The 19,952-nt window shown below is 44.9% G+C and overlaps 1 protein-coding gene across 3 annotated transcripts in view; it reads left to right on the top strand.

Annotated features, from left to right (window-relative positions):
- Positions 1-224: 224 nt before the first annotated feature.
- Positions 225-19,952, top strand: part of MYO5B (myosin VB) — a 367,801-nt gene continuing 348,073 nt past the window's right edge. For 2 of the 3 annotated variants that reach the window (XM_054460695.2, XM_054460694.2), the window contains exon 1: positions 225-645. In XM_054460695.2, coding sequence (XP_054316670.2) covers positions 619-645 — 27 coding nt within the window. In that variant the 5' untranslated portion in view covers positions 225-618. The remainder of the gene's footprint in view (positions 646-19,952) is intronic. The other variant, XM_063653662.1, reaches the window with a different exon arrangement.

Here is a 19,952-nt window from a genome sequence, read left to right as displayed (position 1 = left end):
CCCCTCCTCAGGTTAGTTCCTCTCCCCTTTTCTTGTCTGCACCGCGTGCGTGTCGGACTCCGCCGGGCCCGGTGCGGGTGGAAGCGGAGCGCTGCAGGGCAGGTGCGGGCACCGGGGCGCACCTGTGTCTGCGCGCGCGCGGCGTCCAGCAGGGGGCGGCCCGCGCCGGTCCCCGAGCTCCTCTCTGAGCGCCCCGCCCCCGGCCCGGAGGCCCAGGTGGCAGCGGGGGCGCGGGAGGGCGCGTCGGGCCGGGCACCGGCAGGGCTCAGAGGCGCGGCGGCGCACTGGCCGTCCGCTCTGACGCGAGTGGGTCCTCCCTCCTGGCTGGCCCTCGCCTCCTCCCCACACCTGGGCGGGGAGCGGTGCGGCGCGGCCTCCTTCCCCGGCGCTCGCAACTCCTGTCGGGCCGTAGCTGCGCCGCCGCGGCAGGAGTAAAGGTCGCGCCGCCGGGAGCGAGCCTGCCGCGGCGCCTCCGGGAAGCCGGCGGGGCAGGTCGAAGAGCGAGAAGATCGAGAAACTCCAGGCCAGCCCGGGAACATGGCGCCAGGCGGGCCAGCCGCGGACTGAGAGCCGCGGGGCAGCCAGGAGCCGGGGCCCGAGCCCCGCCCGTCCCGGGCCATGTCGGTGGGCGAGCTCTACAGCCAGGTGAGCGCGGCCGCGAGGGAGGCGCCGAGGGGCCGGGGTGGCGCGCTTGGGGCCACCTAGCACTCAGGGTCGCCTTCTCCCTCGGCTACTGGAGGCGGGAGGTGACGGGAGACCCCCCCCCCCCCGCCCGCGGTGTCCCCCTCGTCACCGTTCTCGGAGTCCCTAACTTCGGTTGGCGGAGAAAGTTTGGCGGTTCCGGCAACGCCCGCCCTGACCGGCCACCCGTCTCCTGGAGGTTCCGCAGCGCCAGGGCAAGTGCAAAGCCAGGGCTGTTGCCTCCTCCCCGCCGCGCCCCTCACTTTCGTTGCCGGGGCTCGGCTCCAGCCGAGTTCCCCGAACGGCAGGGCGACCCTGCTAGCTCTGAGCGCCGTGCGCGGGACGGTCCCCCGCGGTGCGCCCGCCGCTGTCCCCTGTCCCCGCCGTGGACCCCGCCCCAGGGGCTCTGCGGCGCCGGCTCTCGAGGGCGCGCCTCCCGCATACCCACAACAGGGAACCCTGGACTTGGGAGAGGTGGGGGTTCTGGACTTGGTGGAGAGGGAGGAGACAACCTCGCGTGAGGGCGCGGCGGCTGGATGGAGTGGGGGTAAGCAATGGGTAGAGGGGTGCGCCGTTGTCTTCGGAGACCCCAGGGAAGAGCATTGTGAATTTGCTGGGGATGGGTGTTTTGACGCGGCCCCTCTGGTACAAAGAGGGCTTCAGTGACTGCGGGGAGGGGGTTGGAGTAAAGTCGAACCGGGAGCAGGGTGTGAGTTTCAGGATGCCTTCAAGGTCAGAAGGGATGTGCGAGGCTGGGTGCTCCGAATCGGGAACAGGTGCAGCCCGGGCGGAGACGCCCGCGTTCCGCAGCAGTTGCTGTGGTTAAAGTTAGGGACGAGCCACCGCTTCCAGGGGAGCTCGAGGCAGCGCTGCAGCTGCCTGGGACCCCTCGAGTTTCAACCTGGAGTCAGTAGTGAGAGGGGCAAAGGCCTTTTCTTCACATGTGCCCCATGCCCCTTTAAGAAAACAAGTTTTGGATAGTCTAATGCCTGGTTTTCCTGTTCGTCTTCTTGGGTGGCCAAAACACGTTTAACAGTGCCTGTGCACACGCCTCCATGCAGAGTTGTGTGTGCGTGTAGTGTCCACGGGTGTTGCGTGGGTGTGCGATTCCCGGGACACCCGCCCGGGCCAACGGGTCTGGGCTGGGTAGGAGCAGTCACTTCCGCGTCCTTACCTGGAGATCACTCGCGGCTGTCTAGCCCATGTGGGAGCCCTTCGGCTCTGTGGGCTGGCCACCCTTCTAAGTTTGAGGAATTTTCAACTCTCCCATTCCTCCTGGAGGGGAGTACGGCAGGGATGAATTCACGCTCACGAAGGTGGCCGCAGAGGCTGTCACCTGGCTGGGGGTGCGGCCGCAGCAGCCTCAGATACTGCTTCCGAGCCCACCAGGGGCCACCTGTGCAGCGATCAGGGATGGGCGACGGCCTCTGGGGGAGGAGGCGGGAGCCAGGGCGTGAACTCTGTGGCAGTCCTGGCCTTGGAAGGGCACCCCACCCCTCTTAGCTGTGGAGGTATTGGGAGGATCCCTAAAAGCTCAGCTTTCAGTTCTTTCCCTGAAGCCGGTTAGGTTTTCAGGAGCTGGGACTGGAGGCTGGAAGCCAGTGAAGCAGGGGAAAAATCTGAACTGGAGTGCTCAAAGAGCCGAAGCTTTGTTACGTTAAAGTGCATGGAGATACAACTTGTACTCCTAAGTAAAAGGAGTGACTCAACTGAATATACCTACAATGTGTCAAAGTCCTTTGTCAGGCAATATTGAATTGCTGTATTATATAAGGGGGAAAGTTTGTGGGGGAAAAATGGAGTTAAAAGATTAAAAATATAAACTTTATTTCTCAACACAGTTTCCATCAAGTTTGGGACACTTTTGTAAGTTATACCAGCCACTTAGTTCGTCCCTAAAGAACTGAGGGTCCTGGGAATTTAACCATGTCGATGCAGTCTCTTTTACGTTATTAACTGGAAAAGATGCAGGTCATTTACTTCAAGATTAGGACACAAAGTCAGAAGGAGCCAAATCAGGACTGTGAGGTGGACGCCTAGTAGTTTTCCGTAGAAACTCTTGCAAAATTGCTCTTCTTTGAGAGGAATGAGAAGGAGCATTGTTGTGGCAGAAAAGGACTTTCTGGTGAAGTTTCCTGGGTGTTTTTCTGCTAAAGCTTTGGCTTCCTCAAGATACTTGTAATAAGCAGATGTCATCATCATTTGGCCTTCTAGAAAGTCAAGCAAAATGGCTTGAGCATTCCCCCAAAATGTTGCTATGATCTCTGCTCTGAACCAGTCTACCTTGGCTGTGACTGGACCTCTTCCACCTCTTGGCAGTCTTTGCTTTGATTGGGCTTTGTCTTCAGGATTGTACTGGGAGAGCCACATTTCATCCCGTTACAATTCAAAGAAATGCTTCAGGGTCTTGATCCCACTTGCTTAGAATTTCCATCGAAAGCTCTGCTGTTGTCTGCAGTTGATCTGAGTGTAGCAGTTTTGGTATCCATCAAGTGGGAACTTTGCTCAACTTTGTTTTTGGTCAGAATCATGTAAGCTGAACCAATTGAGATGTCTGTGGTGTTGGCTGTTGTTTCTACCATTGTCAGCCCTCTTCAATTAGGGCACAAACAAGATACATTTTTTTTTTTCTCTCAAATGCATGTGGATGGTCTGCTGATACAGGCTTCATCTTCAACATCGCTTCGTCCCTTCTTCAAATGAGTTATCCACTTATAAACTGATTTCTTTGGGGGGTGTTGTCCCCATAAACTTTTCACAAAGTAATGATTTCACAATTCTTCTCTCCATGCTTCATCATAAATTTGATGTTCGGTCTTGCTTCAATTTTAGTAGAATTCATGTTGCCCTGAAAGGGGCTTCTTTTCAAACTGGTGACTTACCTTTCTTAGTGCCTCAAACTAGACCCTGTTCCAGATCCTATTCACACTTGTTATAACAAGTATAAAACTATGAATTTGTTTTGGTGCAGAAAACTCTGAAATCCATGTGAATTTTTTTCATGATATGCATTTTCCATGACCTTGAATAGTGCTCATATGAGGCTAATGGACAATCGAATAAACCCTTAATCTTCGGAGCCCTGGTTTTGAAGAACAAGAATTAATATTGGATTGCTTTTAAAGACAACACTTGTAGGAGAAAATACTCAATTTGATTTTTAGTTAGAAATGAATACATTGCATGTTAATTCTTAGGAATGATGAAGTAGTGGGAGTCTGAACTTGGGTTTCAGTGTACTTTTTCTCAGGTTATGGAGATGTAGAAAACTGGTGTCACCAGAGAAAGGTCTTGGATATAAGACACTTAAAAAGTAGCTTCGCTTCATTGGTGTGAGGGGTTGGCATAATTAATCCCAAACAAATATTAGAATTCTCCCGTAAGGGCTGCTGGGCTGCACCTTGCTCTGTTAATGGGTTTCCAGTTCTTAATCATTTGGGGTCTTGATTCTGAAATTAAGGAGATTTGCTGGGACCCAAGACAGTAGCTTCTAGATTTATGTTTTGAGCAGTTGTTATTCTTCCTGGCAATTAACACACTTGTGCTTTACTATGAGAAGCAGTTGTGTAGTTGCCTAACCATGGTCTCCCCACTTGCCAAGCTGGCTTCTCAGTGTGCATGTGAATCATAAGTTACACAGGGAAGTCGTGCCTGCTACTCAGATTCACTTTGTTTCTTAGAGATTATTCATTTTAGTGTATTATCAAAATAGCCAATGTTCCCTTTTATTTTTAACTTGCGAGTGGGCTTTCCTAATGTGATGAACACTGGAGCCACACACACACATCAATGTATTATGTGTGATGGAAATAATTACCCATTATGCTAACAGCATTTATACATTTTTGAGAATGGAAAATTTAAAGCCCTTTGATTATACCTGTTGCTTTTGTGACAGTTAGAAGATATTATTGGAATATGAAACATTTAAATATATATTAGCTTGTATTAAATAGTGTTCAGTAAGAACTTAGTGTATTTCTAGTTATCTAAGAAAAGACTTTCTTTTTCCCTCCATCGAATTAAATGTGTTCTTGCTCTTCTTGATCTGTTCCCTTCAACTGGCAATTTATATGTTACATGATTTTTTTGGTAGGTCGGGGGCCAAAGGGCACTTCTCTATGAACAGAGACACTCCTGTTCTCAGAAGACCCAACACCTCACCTTTGAGAAATTGTTTTCTTTGTAGTGAGGTTTTTCTGGATGGAGAAAGAGCACCAGTCAGTGCCAGACACTTTCAGGGTGATGTCAAAGTGAGTCAGTCTTATTCACTCTCATATCAGCTCCAAAGGTAGAGCTGATGATGGTCTCTGTTGTCACAGTGGCATGCATGTGGTCAGTGTGAGTGCTTGGCTCCCAACCCACTGGAAAAGACAATGTGGGCTTTGCTTTGCATAGATCCAGAAAGAAGCCCACACATGTGCAAGCATGGTGAATACCATTTCACTATGATGATTGCAGATAGTAGTCTGATTTTAAAGCATAAAATGTAACCTCTCCTCCTCAGGCTGAATAATACAACTCTTGTCTATAGAAGAGTTATTTGGGACAAAAAATTTAAATACTGCTATTTCAAATACCTGGATTTTCAATATGCTACTTTGATTCTAGCCAGCAGAGTGAATGAGAAATCATCAAATTGAAACTGGTGCCTTGAAACCAATGCCTTCAAATAACCTTTTTTCCTGCTTGGCTTCTAACTGATAGGTAGTGTCTGAGCAGTGGGTTTTTGAGTGCTGCTGGGAGGTTACTTTACTGGCAGACACACCATGTGTATGGCAGCTTTGCACCCAGGAGCCTTTACTAAGGGCGCCTGATTTGGGACCAATCATTTGAAAAATAGATCTTCTGTGCTTTTGGGCACATGTCCTTTAACTGTCCCTTACCTATACCTCAGGTAATGTAAGTTTCTCCCAAGTGTCAGTCTGAAGGCAGCAAGAGCCACCTGTTTCCTCTGTACTCAGTCGTCCCTGCTGGAGGGGCTGATGATTCCTTCTTTTGCTGGTGGCTCTGAGTGATGTTCTTTTTTCCAAAAAGTGGTGACAGTGTTAAAGACATGAGGACTTGAAGAGTGTCAGCAGATGCTGTTAGTGCTCCTCTTGTTTCCCCCTTACTCCCTTCCCTGCATACTGCCTTGGTGTTAGCTCATTCCCAATAGCCAGCACCCATCTCTTTGTCAAAGCTCCTGAAGCTGTTTTGCCTGCGTGCATAGGGAGCCTGGGAATTGACACGCTGCAAAAGGGAACAGTCCTTAACCAATGGTACTGTAATGACATTAGTTTCCTATCTCGTCACCTTGAGAATGGAACAGCTCTAAAGTATGGCCCATACTGTTTTCAGTTTATTTGTACAGTTGAGCTAAAGTTACCATGCTTGGGACTTTCCTTAATATCACATGTTTGCTTGACTTCCTTCCCTCTCTTGTCCACCTTCTCTACTCCCCTACCAGTCTTTTCCTGAAAACACTGCCTTACAAGTCTCTTGAGAGAAATCCTTGTCTCAGGATCAGATTCTAGGAGCCCAAGTTAACCCATAACTCATGGTGGCTTAGCTTAGTGGATGTTGAGAATTTCAAGGGCTTTGGCCCCTCTAGGGTCCCAGGAAAGGCTGAAGAGAATTATGGAGGTTGTGTGTCATGCTGTCACTTTCCTTCTGATCCTCTGCTCCCCGTTTTCAGATGGGCCTAAAAGCCCAGTGGATCCTGCTTGACCCTGTTGGTGATCATCAGAATTTTGAAGTTTCTACTTGTGACTTGTGGATGTGGCATATTCCAATGGCCTGTAACCTGTACTCAATTGAGCAGGCTCTTGCCCTGCCCTCCTTTGTTGATAGGGGTGAGGTGTTTTTTTTTTTTGGCGGAGTCTCACTGTGTCACCAGGCTAGAGTGCAGTGGAACGATCTCAGCTCACTGCAGCCTCCGCCTTCTGGGTTCAAGTAATTCTCCTGCCTCAGCCTCCTGAGTAGCTGGGACTATAGGTGTGTGCCACCACACCCGGCTACTTTTTGTATTTTTAGTACAGACGGGGTTTTACCATGTTGGCCAGGATGGTCTTGATCTCTTGACCTCATGATCTACCTGCCTCAGCCTTGTTGATAGTTTTTATGTGATGCCTTATCTAAGTAGGGTGAAATTCTGGAGAACAGAGGACATACCAGACATTTTTAGGAGCCTTCAGTGTGTTTGGTGATAAAAGCTAAATACACAAAATACACTAACAATACAGGATTATCTGTGTCATTAGAGGAGTGCACTTACTCCTCTACAAGTTACAGGCATTTTGTAGAAGTTACAGGCACTTTGTAGAAGTGTTTGTCTGGTGGGCTACAGTATTGGGGGAAAGGCTTCCTTTAAGGTGTAGTGGGACATGACTGGGGCCTAAAGAATAAATAGGATTTCAAATGCATGAGGAGGCTGTAAAGAAGGATGCTCTCAGGAGGAGACAGGGGATAGTGAGTTTAAGCATAGGGACAGGTATGAGCTAGATGTATGTGGGGATAATTATAGTACTATTTCTAACTATTTTGAAATATAGACTTACAGAAACATTGCAAAAATAGTGCAGTTTCTATATTTTTCCAGATTGCTCTAGTGTTAACCTGTCATATAACCATAGTGTGATTATTGAAACCAGGAAGTTAACATTTCTGTAATACTACTAACTGGTCTATAGAGCTCACTGGAATTTTACCACCTTTTTCACTAATGTTCTTTTTCTGGGCCAGGATCCTGTCTAGGATTCCACATTTCCTTTAGGGTTGTAGCTCCCTGCCCCCTTCTAGTGACAGTTGCTCAGTTTTTTGTCTTTCATGACCTTGACACTTGAAGAGCATTGGTCAAGCCAGGCACAGTCACTCACACTTGTAATCCTAGCACTTTGGGAGGCCAAGATGGGAGGATCTCTTAAATCCAGGAGTTCGAGACTAGCCTGGACAACATAGCGAGACCTCGTCTCTACAAAAAATAGAAAAAATTAGCTGGGTGTGATGACAGGCACCTGTGGTCCTAGCTACTCTGGAGGCTGAGGTGGGAGGATTGCTTGAGCCTGGGAGTTGAGGTAGCAGTGAGCTGTGATTGTGCCACTGCACTCCAGGCCGGGTGACAGTGAGACCCTGTCTGCCGCCCCCCCCCCCAAAAAAAGCATTTCTCAATAATTTTATAGAATGATTTTGGGTTTGTCAGACTGTCTTATGCTTACATGGAAGTTGTGAATTTTGGGCAAGAACACATCAGAAATGCTGTGCCTTTCTCACTGCATCACCTCAGGAGACAGTGATATCAATGTGTCTTGTTACTGATGGATCACTTTGATCCCTTGGTTAAGCTGATGCCTGTCAGTTTCCTTTTATTGAAGAATGGAATTTAGAAATGAAGATCTGGTTGCTAGGTGAACTCATTACTACTTTTTGTAGTTACGTAGAGATTACAGAGACTAGAACTCAATAAATGTTTTATTAAGGGCAAGGGAAGTGGAAGAGTCAACTATGAACTTGAGATGTCCACCTTGAGTGTGGACAGAAGTCAGGTTGGAGCAGGGATAATTCTTGATTTTTGACATGTTGGGTTTGGATGAAAATGGTTTGTCTAAGTGAAAGCATTTATTTACATTTGGAGATTTACGAAAGAGCTTAGAGGAGAAATGTCAGGATCTGGGGTTCTTCCAAATGATGCCTGGGATTTGCTTTTCTTTAATGAAGAAATGCAGTTGTCTGATAGCATGGTGTTAATAAGGGTAAGATCAGGAGCTTGGTATGGGCATTTCTAAGGCCTTTGTGACAATGATCTTGACGTGGACACCCTGGATATTGTGGTGCTCTCAGCTCTGACACATTGGAACAGATACTTTCTAAGCCTTGATTTCTTTATCTGAAGAATTGGGGTGGTACCTGCACCATGGGAAGGTTACTGGAGGCTTATGATCCTAATCCATGTGAAGTGCTTGTCTAACATAGTGTTGGCAACTCTTCATCAGTTTGCTTCTCCCTCCAGTCACCATGCTGGGTGGCGGTCAGCATTATGTGGCTAGCATGTTTTTTTCCCTAACCCTTCCCTGCTGTCCTGAAGGGGTCTTGATCACAAGGAGACTTGGTGAAAGAGGAAGTAGGATTGCTACAAACATGAACTATGAGAGTGGTAGACAAGACACCGTACTCCCCACCATCTCTGGGGAAGGAGCAAGAGCAGTCTGAAAGAAGCTTTTTTTTTTTTTTTTTTTTGAGATGGAGTCTCGCTCTTTCACCCAGGCCGGACTGCAGTAGCATGATCTTGGCTCACTGCAAGCTCTGCCTCCTGGGCTCACGCCATTCTCCTGCCTCAGCCTCCTGAGTAGCTGGGACTACAGGTGCCTGCCACCGCACCCGGCTAATTTTTTGTATTTTTAGTGGAGACGGGGTTTCACCATGTTAGCCAGGATGGTCTCGATCTCCTGATTTCGTGATCCACCTGCCTAGGCCTCCCAAAGTGCTGGGATTACAGGCATGAGCCAAGAAGTTTTAAGTTTAACCTGTGCTTTGTGGTCTCTTATTATAGCTTTAAAGGAAAATTAAAAAGCATTTTTCACAATGCTTCTCTTTTCCCTCTGTGAATACAAATGATTATTGAAACAATCCATACAATGCAGGAAAGACAAAAGCTCTGTAGTCTCATTCCCAGAAACAGCTGCTCTTGACCACTTAGGCATGTTCTCTGGACCTCCGTTGTCCAACAGGGTGACTGCATGTGGCTGCTGAGCACTTGCGATGAGGCTGGCCGAGCTTGGGATGAGCTGGAAGCATGCAGTACTGTACACACTGGGTTTCCAAGACTTAGAAAAATGTATGCGAAATATCCTTGATACTTCTTATATTGGTTATGTGTTGAAGTGATTGTTATTTGTATATTGGCTAAAATATTCTGTTCAATTCACCTTTTAAATGTGGTTATTAGAAAATTTAAAGTACCACAGGTGGCTCACAGTTGTAGTTTGCATTCTGTTTCTCTTGGGCAGTGCTGCTTTAGACTTATGCACAATATGTACTCAAAACAAATGGGATCATGACATGTCTATTACTCTAAATCTTAATCTATGGCTATCTTTTCCTGTAGCCTACAAAGGCACTTTTGCCATTTTTAATGGCTGCACAAGGCAGCATATGGATGTACTGTAATTTTTTCTTAAAAATATACATTTTTTAAATTGCCAAGATCTGATGCCATATACTGTAATGTGTTTAACCATTCCCATGCTGATGAGCATTTAGGTTTGTTCCAATGATTTTCCTTTTGTTTTTTGTTGACAGTAATAATTGCACAAATTTATGGGGTTCAAGTGATTTTTTTTAATACACATATACAATGTATAATGATTAAATCAGGGCAATTAGGTTGTCCACCACCTCGAACATTTATCATTTCTTTGCATTAGAAACATTCAAGATCCTGTCTTCTAGCTTTTTTGAACATACCAATAAATTGTTAATCTTTTGACACTGTGAAAGATTGTTCTTGTAACCTCATTTATTTTCTCAGAATAAATTCCTAAAGGTGGAATTGCTGGCATGCACATTTATAGTCTTCATTGATATGGCCAATAGCCACCACAAGAGAACCGGTCTGCTTCTTCACCACTCTAAGTTCGGGTCATTGTTCTTTCTCTCTCTCTCTTTTTTTTTTTAAAATTCTTATTCATACTGAATGTTTTACACATGTTTTAAAGTTGACTTTCATTGGAGGGTTGAGCCTCTGTTCATATGCTTGGTAGGCTCTACATTATTGATCACTGGGAACAATGTGTTGTTTTCCTTATATTTCTTGTTTGTATTAACTGGTATTATTTATAACTGTTTTTGCTCATTTAAATGACTACTCTATATTTTTATTTTTTTGAGACAGGGTCTCATTCTGTCACCCAGGCTGGAGTGTGTGTGGTGGTGCAATCATGGCTCACTACAGCCTCAATCTCCTAGGCTCAAGCAATCCTCCCACCTCAGCCTCCCAAGTAGCTGGGAACAGGCATGCAACACCATGCCCAGCTAACTTAAAAATAATAATTTTGTGTGTGTGTGTGTGTGTGTGTGTGTGTGTGTGTGTATAGAGATAGGGTCTCACCATGTTGCTCATGCTGGTCTTGAACTCCTGGCCTTAAGTGATCCTCCCACCTCAGCCTCCCAAAGTGCTGGGATTATAGGCATCAGTCACAGCACCCAGTCCACTCTATATTTTGAGATAGGAAAACATGGAAACCAGAATATCCAGCATAGAATATATACATTTAAAGAATAAAGCACCTTGGCATGTATTTTCCCCTTCATTTGTTCTGAGCTTATGTATTTTGAACCCTCTAGTTGGAAAACTACTGGTTATGGAGGGCTTTTGTGCCAAGTCACGTCTCAGCACTACATGTTAGCTCATTTAACAATAACACAGGCTTATGTGACTTTCCCAAAGCTGCCTGGCTTCAGCGCCCAGCTTCTGACCACTGTGTTCTACTGCCTTCCATGAGGTTATCTGTCCCATTTATGGTGAGTCAGAACATCATTTGGATATAAGGGGCCCTAATATAGAGGGTCCTTTCTACCTAGCACTGCCCTGCAACTCTCCCTGCCCCAGCAACAGAAAACCCACCAAGATCAGAGAAGGATCGAGTCCACGTGCAGAAAGAATGGCAGGTGGTCTGATCCTGCTTGTGTTCTTTTGCCACTGCCACCACCACCACACCCAGCCCCATGTGCATCCTGGTGCTTCTTAAAACTCTGTCCCAAATGTAGGCAGAACCCCTGCTTTTGGCTTTCCTTAGGCTATGTAGTCCCAAATGAGATCCACATCTTCAAAAAGGCCAAGTGTAACAAAGTACACTGTCTTAGTCCATTTTGTGTTGCCGCAACAGAATACCTGAGACTAGGTAATTTATTTTAAAAAGGTTTATTTAGCTCACAGTTCTGTAGGCTGGGAAGTTCAAGGGCATTGCCCTGGCTTCTGGTAAGGGCTGTCCTGATGTCATAACATGGTGGAGAATGTCAAAGCAGAAGCAGACGTGTGCAAAAAGACAGAATCTGAGGGGCATCCTGTCATAACAACTCACTGTCGTGGGAATGAATCCATTCCCAGGAGAACAAATCCAGTCTCACTATAGTGAGAACTCACTACCATGAGAACAGCACCATACCATTCATGAGGGATCCGCCCCTATAACCCAAACACATCCCACTAGGCCCCGCCTCCCACCCCCACCACATTGGGGATCAAATTTCAACATGAGCTTTGAGGACAAATGAATCACATCTAAACCACAGCATACCTGAAATTCAAGGAGCTTAAAATTGGGTATTTCTGATCTAAAACTAACCATCCTTTCATTCTCAGGGCCTTGGTCCACTTTTCCTGGCTCCATCTCCCCCTTAACATCCTCCAGTGAAAAGCTGCCTGCTTCCTACCATGCTTGACATTTTAATGGGTATTTTGCTTTCTTTCTGGACCATGACCTGAGACTCCTGGAAGCCTTTCCACATCTTCTTGTTTAGTCAAAGGTCTTTGCCTTTTATAGGTGTGCCCTGCCCTCTGGAAATTGGTGTGTGATGGAAGATGAGCTTGCCTTCCTCACTCAGGTTGTCCGCTCTGGCCATCATGGACAGATTCCCTTCCTGATCTGAGGAGAGTGTCTTATAGAGGTATATCCAGGACCCAATTCATTCCCTGTTACCGTGTTAAGTGCTTATCAGGGGGTTTGCTAAAGCACTACGGAAACATCCTCCAATTGAGCGTTTTAAGTTTGACCCAGGAGGAAGTCCTCGAGTTTTCCGGACCTAGGCATAGATGGGCTCCACTGATCTCACTAATTTGCTTGTGAGAATGAGCAAGCTTATACATATTGGCTCACATTAATGGCTCATAATGCTCTTCCTAAAACTTACCGGCTCATAAATCATCACCCTCCCTTGAACAATGCTAATAGTGACACAGACTCTGCAACTTTTGTCTCCTTTGCTGAAGTTTGGGGAGGAATGGAGAGGCCCATCCTGAAAAGTTAATGACTTTCCCAGACAGCTTTTGCCGTTATAAAACTCAAACATGCTGTGACACAAAATCTGAAGAGGAAGGAGAACATCCAGATGCCTTCTGTGTGGAATTAAAAGGCTTCTGTCTTCAGGACTAAGAAGCTCAGGTCTCTTGCTTTGGAGATCAGCCTCCATGATTAAAAAATACCAGGCAATAAAATGCCATTTTTATTCATACTGTGACCTGGATATTGTGTATCTCAGAAGGTGAAAAGGTAAAATATTTGGACCAGTAATTTGTCCTATATTTCACTATCTACTTCATGTGCCCTGGCCATTCGCTTTAGACTCTTGTTCAGTTTCCTTTGCTAGCTGTTCACCTAGACCCTAGCACAGCCCACCAATCATATGATACACTCTTAGAACATATTACCTCATTTTCTATGAGGCCCAGCTTAGGTATCATCATTTAATGTGCTTTAGAGAGGAATACATACAGAATAATACCATTCTTAGAATTTCTGAAACAAAATGAATAGTATTGAAGGATATATATATATATGATAAAATTGAGGAAAAACCAGGGAATGAAGGAAAAGAAGACAGTCTAGAATAATTATTGGGAGGTGGGAGTGGCAGGGGAGCAGCATGGGAAACTGTACTATTAACAGTCTAATTTGGGTAGTGAGTTCACAGATATTCATTTTATTACTGTGCATCATCAGTTATCCAAAAAAGGTGGTTCTGCTGAAAATAGGATGAGTTATAATGCCAAATTAAAAGATACAATGCCAAATCAAAAGCTTTGAGGTCATAGGTAGTTTTTAGATTCACCGTTTCACTACTCTTTGTTTTGGGTATGCAATTGGTGGTCGAGTGTGTATATTTGCAAAATTGCTGTCATTGAAGTTGTAGGTAGAATCTTAGCCTCACATCCCTCACAGTTCCCAGGGTGGGGTTTTTTGCATACTGTAGGAACTCAACAAATATCACTGAATTGGTTTAAACTTTACCTACAACCCCCTAACCCCCCACACCCTGGTTCTAAGCATGGCTCTTTGAGGAAAGTCCTCTCCTTACCAAGGAGCCACCTTCCTTGACTGTAACATTACCTTCTGTGATTTTGGAAAGGCTTTTGGCTTGGCATAACCAGTAGAAAGCCCATCTGTTTCCTCTGGCACTTGCCTAAGTCTATGGAACGTGGAGCCCCTGTCAGGAGATAATTAAATGTTTTTCTTTTTTATGACAGTGCTCAAAGGCTTAGCACAAGGTGTGAATGTAGAATATCAGCAAAGTAACATTCATGGATGTGAGAGTTAATTTAACTGTCTGGTGTTTGAATATCCTAATTTTACACGTTATTTTGGTCATATATTTTTGCCCTTACCTTCTCAAGGTTATCATTTGTTAAGAGCACAGTCTCCTATTTTTCCCCCAATTAACTCAAAAGGTTTTATTAACAATCTTTCTCCGCCAAGCTGGCCAAAGAAGAAAACAAACACCCCCAAAACCAGTCTTATGAAGACCCATGGGTATTTGCATGATGAGGTGGGGGCATGTATGGATCTCCCACCTGTCCTGTTAGATCTAGCAAAGCTGGTGGCTTTCAGAACAGAAAACAGTGAATCCAGGAAGAAAAACTAGATCGAGTTGTTTTCTTCTCTCACCCAGAAAAGATAACAGTACTCATAGTTTTTGCCTGAAGGTTCAGACCATCTTTCATATTCATCACGCAGGCAACAAAGGTTTGGAGCACCGTCTCACCACTGGGATGTGTTACAGCCAGCACATGAGGCTGGGAGAAAGAGCCCACCCTGGCAAAAGTAGGCTTTTGACCTTGAGTTCTTCTAATCCAATGGTTCATTTGTTGTATGAATAAGCATTAAGGAGGTATTAGTATGTTAAAGGGAGATAAATTGCCTTATCTCATCCCATCATCAGATTTAATCACATTTTCAATTTGCCTGAATTCCCTAATGAGGGATAATATTTATTTGTAAAGTAAGGAAAATGAATGTCTCCTCAGCCAGAAACTAGTGTTTCTTTGCTATCAAGCTGCTTGCCCTTTTAATTGCCATTTTACTGTGTGTATGTGTGTGACTATGAAACAAGCTGCAGGCACCAAAATGATGGCAATGCCCATAAAATATGATGGATTTTTACGACTAGCATGCTAGATCCCGCACCGTCTGAATGCGTTCTGTTTCCTTTGGGGTGGCCACTTGGGCAGAGGGGTGCAGATGCTGTAGCTCATCAATACCTCTTATGAAACTGGCTTCAAACCTGATGGCGTGTGCTTTTGAGTCCTCCCTATGGTGACAATATCTTTGTCTGGAAGATAGGCTTTCTGTTCTAGAAATAGTTAAGTTATTCACACAACTAAGCTGGTTGAGTAAGGTGAGGACTCACTGACTTATCTTGCTTTTGTGGACTGCATGTGGCTTCCAGGTATGGATGCCAATTTTGTGAGGCCTCTTACTAGCCATCATCATCTGGAGTTACAGTTAGGCTTTGAATGTTCCCAGTGATCAATAAATGTAGAGCCTTCCAAATTGTCAGGAAAATACTCATTTGGATGTAGCAGTTCTGGTCTGTTTGGTTAACAATTTAAAGACAGAATTTTATAGTTATGCTGATTTATAGTTCCACTTAAATTATATGTATGTTAGTACAATTAACTTAGTGTATGAACATATAATTACTTCAATTTTATGACAAGTATAACAGCATTAATAAATATCTATTGATTTAAAAATCACATGCAAAGCCCATTTCACCTAATTTCCTAAAATGCACTTTTGAAAGTGGATGGTGAATACTCTTCTTACTCTCTTCCCCCTGCTGTGTCAGGCAGGATGACAGGTGCTGAATGTAAGTGAATGAAAGATAAGGAGGTGGAGCAGCATTATCTGTGATTGTCAAAAGCAGGGAGCACCCTTTTGACTATTCCAAGGAATGGTCCATGGAAGGATGAATGGATGAATGAGATGTGGTCTGCCCACACAGTGGGATATATTCAGCCTTGAAAAACAATGAAATTCTGACATCTGCTACAACAAGGATGAACCTTGAGGGCATTTTGCTAAGTGAAATAAGCCAGTTACCCAAAGATAAGTGTGTGTTTCCACTTGTATGAGGTATCTAGAATGGTCAAATTCATAGAGACAGAAAGTAGAGTGATAGCAGGGTTTTTAATGGACACAGAATTTCAATCTTTCAAGATTAAAACAAAGCTTTGGAGATGGGTGGTTGTGAGGGTTGTACAACAATGTGAATGTACTTGATGCCACTGAACTGTAAATTTAAAAAAATGATGACAATGCTAAATTTTGTGTATCTTACCACAATGTAAAAACTAAACTCAGGGATCGGGTGGGTGGGAAGGAGGACTGGAAAACAGAGGTTAGGTGTTTAGATGGGGGATTGGCCTGGGTTTTGAGTCCTGGTTCCTCAGCTTTCTAGCTGTGTAATCTTAGGCATAACCTCTAGACTTCAGTTATCTGTAAATCAGGAGCAAGAGTCTAGGACACCCCTCAGGCTTGTTGATGAAATGAGGTAACATGTGAACTGTATTAGTTGCTGATAGCCACATCACTAGGAGAAGGCCATGTCCTTGGGAGGCCACAGCCCAGTGCAGGGCAGTGTGGTGGGCGCCAGAGTGGCTGGGAAGGGAGCTCTGTCTGCTGAATCACTGGCTCCAGCTCCTCAGGTTCTGAGTGGCCAGCCTTGGATCGGGTCCTCTCACCTAACAAAGCACCAGCATTGATGGGGAACCTCAAGGTTACAACATGCTTTTCTTTTTCAGGTGTGGAGAAGGCCCTTAGGAGTCTTAAGATCTGGGTTTTGAGGACCACCTGTCAGATCTTCAGCCCTAGAGGTCCGGACCTAAGTGTTCCATAGCTTATGGTTATGGACCTTCCTGCACTTTGTATTGAGAAGAGCATCCTGCATTGATACCACCAACAGGATGCTTGTATCTATCTTTGTCCCTCCTAGCACTTGGTATTCTTGGCTATTTTGGGTCCAAGGGCACTGCAAGGCATAGGCTTCATTCTAAGGATGCTTTAGGCATTAAGGGAGGTGAGGCTCTTTCAGGAACCAGGCTTAGCTGGTCTGAGAACTGTGGCCTAATAGGCCAGCACAGTACTAGGGGACCAGAAGAATGCTGAAGTCTTCCATGGCTTAGGGAGCAGGCTGTCCCATCAGCAGCAGGGGTGCATTGCCTTCTGTGCTAGTGCTGGCAAAGAGACTCAGTTACTCTTGTCCTTGGCTCTTTTCCTTGTCTTCTCACCTCTGCTGTGTGGTTTTAATGCCCTTTCTGAGTCTCTGGTTCCAGTTTAAATTGGCTCCACTATGCACCACTGTCCCTGTCATTATGACCCAAGCTCTGAAGCTTTTGTAGAAGGCAGCCTCTTAATTGCTGACTCCTGGGCAGCTTCCTATACCTGGTTCAGGTAGCTTTGCCCACTTCAGATGAAGGAACTTCCCAAGATGGCTTAGTCACTGGGAACCATGTTTCCATCAAAACTGGAGGTTGCTGGTACCAGAGACCTGGTTTTTCTACTTTGGGTGCATCGAACACAGTTGCTATGTCTCTTATGGAATTGGATTTGGGAGACTTGTTCTAGGCCTGGTTTCCACTTCTTGCTGGATTATGGTTATTTATGGAACTTGCATCCTTCTGCCTGAGTCTAAACTATCATCATATAGATTCTGCCCATATTCTGGTGGTGGCTGGTGGTTTTCATGTCTGGAAGAGCTTTAACCTGCTGTCACCCCCTAAAAATAATGCTGGGCTATCAGCCCTAAGATTTGCCATTTATTTATTAATATAATAATAAACATTTTTTCCTTGGATTTCATCTCCTCTTCTAATAGTGTTCTAGGTCCTCACCTTTTTTTCCCCTCCAGTTGCTTCCTCCACTCCCTTAGTTGCCTCACACTTTAACCTTCTGTAATCCATCCTTAATAAAGGCTCTAGGGATGGCCCACTGTGTTAACATCCCTGAAATCTGACTGGCAGCGTGAAACCAAACCCCTTTCAGCAGGCCACTGGAGTCACACAACACTAGCCGTGGAGAGAGTTCTTAGTTAATGGGACAGATGCGAAGATGTCCATCTGAATTGCACTCACATTGCAACGTGAACCATCTCAGAAATCAGAAACTGCCTAAATGCTGGCCAAAGAATGATGACATGTCTGGAGCTGTAAATAACATCCGAAGCCCTGCAATGGTAGCCTGTATCTAAAGTGAGGCAGCTGAGTGCCAGCCAAATTATTTAGGTTATAACTGTTTTCTGCTGAATCTCACTCAATAAGTAAACTCTTGGCTTAACACTGGAATTTAAAATCTTGCCTTACGCGTTTTGTGTTTTGCTAGGGGGTCAGTCATTGCACTTCCCTGCTGGGCTATGTTTATCCATCTCAAGTGTTTTCTGTTGCTGAGTACTGTGGATACTAAGAAATGAGATTTTTTTTACGTAGTTATTCACTATGGCAAACAGTGGTTAATATCTGAGCTAGTTCATGGCACCAGACAAGGAAGTTGATATTTTTCAGTCATACATACTTTCTGATTTAGCAGGGTGTTATATATCAGTGGGAAGTGGCATTGATTCTACTTTGTGCCAGTTTGGGCTGGGAGCATTGGTGGTGATCTGAGTCCAAAGCTCTTATGCTCTGATTTGTGAAAATGTTCACTTTCAGCTGATTGTGTGTGCCACAACTACCCTCTTCCCACAGCAGAGATGTCTTCCACTCTTAGCCTCGGTGGGTTGGGTAGTATTATATAACAGACACAAGTATTCGAGAGTCTTTTTGATGCTTAGCATGGTGCTGGGTGTAAAAGGCGAATAAGACATAGTCCTTGCTATTAAGGATTACAGTGCAATAAGTGCTATTCAGGAATAGTGTATCAAGGAGGTATTTAACAATATTCTTGCCTTTGGAAATGACAAGAAGGATGGGCTGTGGCACCCCTCTACTGCAGGCAGTTAGAGGTTGCCTGGCTGTCATGGCAGCCATGAAGACAGTGCTCCAGGAGGCTTCACCTCTTGCTATTCCCTGTGGCTGGGTGTGCCTGCCTTGCATGTCAGTCTCTCAACATGCCTTCCTATCCCTGCCTCAGATCAGTTTAGGAGAACTGAATGCTCTGTCTAGAACCACAGTTCACTGGGTGGTGATGAAGACCCACATCATTTGGGGGCTTTCAGCCTTCAGAGCAGTTCCCTCTGAGCAGTTAAAAAGAACTTTTGGAATGGGATCCCTACTTTGTTCACCTGGAAAACTGCTCCCTCCCACCAACTCCAGGGAGGGACTCAAGGCAGTTAAGGAGAGCAGGACTTACAGGAGACAGCCTGATTGGATGGGTTGGGGATAGGGCTGAAGTTTTGTTTGATTGCTAAGCGAACATTATTAACATCAAAGAGAATGATTCCCATAAATTACAATGCTGTTTGAGGAAGAAGGCAAAGACGGGAGTATATAAAAACCAAAACATAAACGTTTACAAGCTGTTAAAAGCATTTGATTATTGTAGCTGCCACCTTAAAATGAGTTCCTCTAGAACTCATCCCACCCCTTAGTGTATAATAACACAGTAATATTCAAAGTATGGAGGCGTCTATTTGCATGAATCTTCAGGGCTGCCTCTGCATGTAGCTGTACCTTTTTTTGCCATGTAGTCCTTTGCTGAAGCTTATTTCTGGATAAAATTCACTTGGCACCAACTTTTTAAAAAAATAAGATGGCCTGTGTTTCCATGAAATTAGGGTTATCCTGATTTATATAATTGTGTTTTAGTTTTACTGTTTTGGAATTTTTTTAACCAAGGAGGTCATATGAAATTCTTTCAAAGCTCAATGCTCATTATCTCCCTTATAGTACAACACGTTTCATCTTAAATGAATAAGTGTTAGCTACGATTTCTATGGTCCTGGCATGCTAACATAGTTTAAGACGACTTCAGATGTAACCATAAATACACAGGCAAGAAACTTGTGCTGGTAACTTTTTCACTTGGGATGATAAACGACATTCATGAGTGCACACTTGTCTTATGGGAGCAAAAAAAGCAGTTGCTTAAATTGTTGGAGCCTTTAGAAAAGGATAGTGCTGTTGATTTTATGTACTACAGTAAGATTGCTGTCACATTAACCTCTTTATGATTTCTTTTAATTATCATGACAATTTGCAAAAAGAAAGACTTTTGAATGGAAGTTTTACAAAGTTCCTTGGGTGAACTCTGAGTGGTGGCTCTTTGACCATCAAGAAGTTTTGGTCAGGGACCAAACTTTGATCA

The sequence above is a fragment of the Pongo pygmaeus genome, chromosome 17, assembly GCF_028885625.2.
Source record: "Pongo pygmaeus isolate AG05252 chromosome 17, NHGRI_mPonPyg2-v2.0_pri, whole genome shotgun sequence".
Classification (NCBI taxonomy): domain Eukaryota; kingdom Metazoa; phylum Chordata; class Mammalia; order Primates; family Hominidae; genus Pongo; species Pongo pygmaeus.
This window is presented reverse-complemented; position numbering and strand designations above follow the sequence as displayed.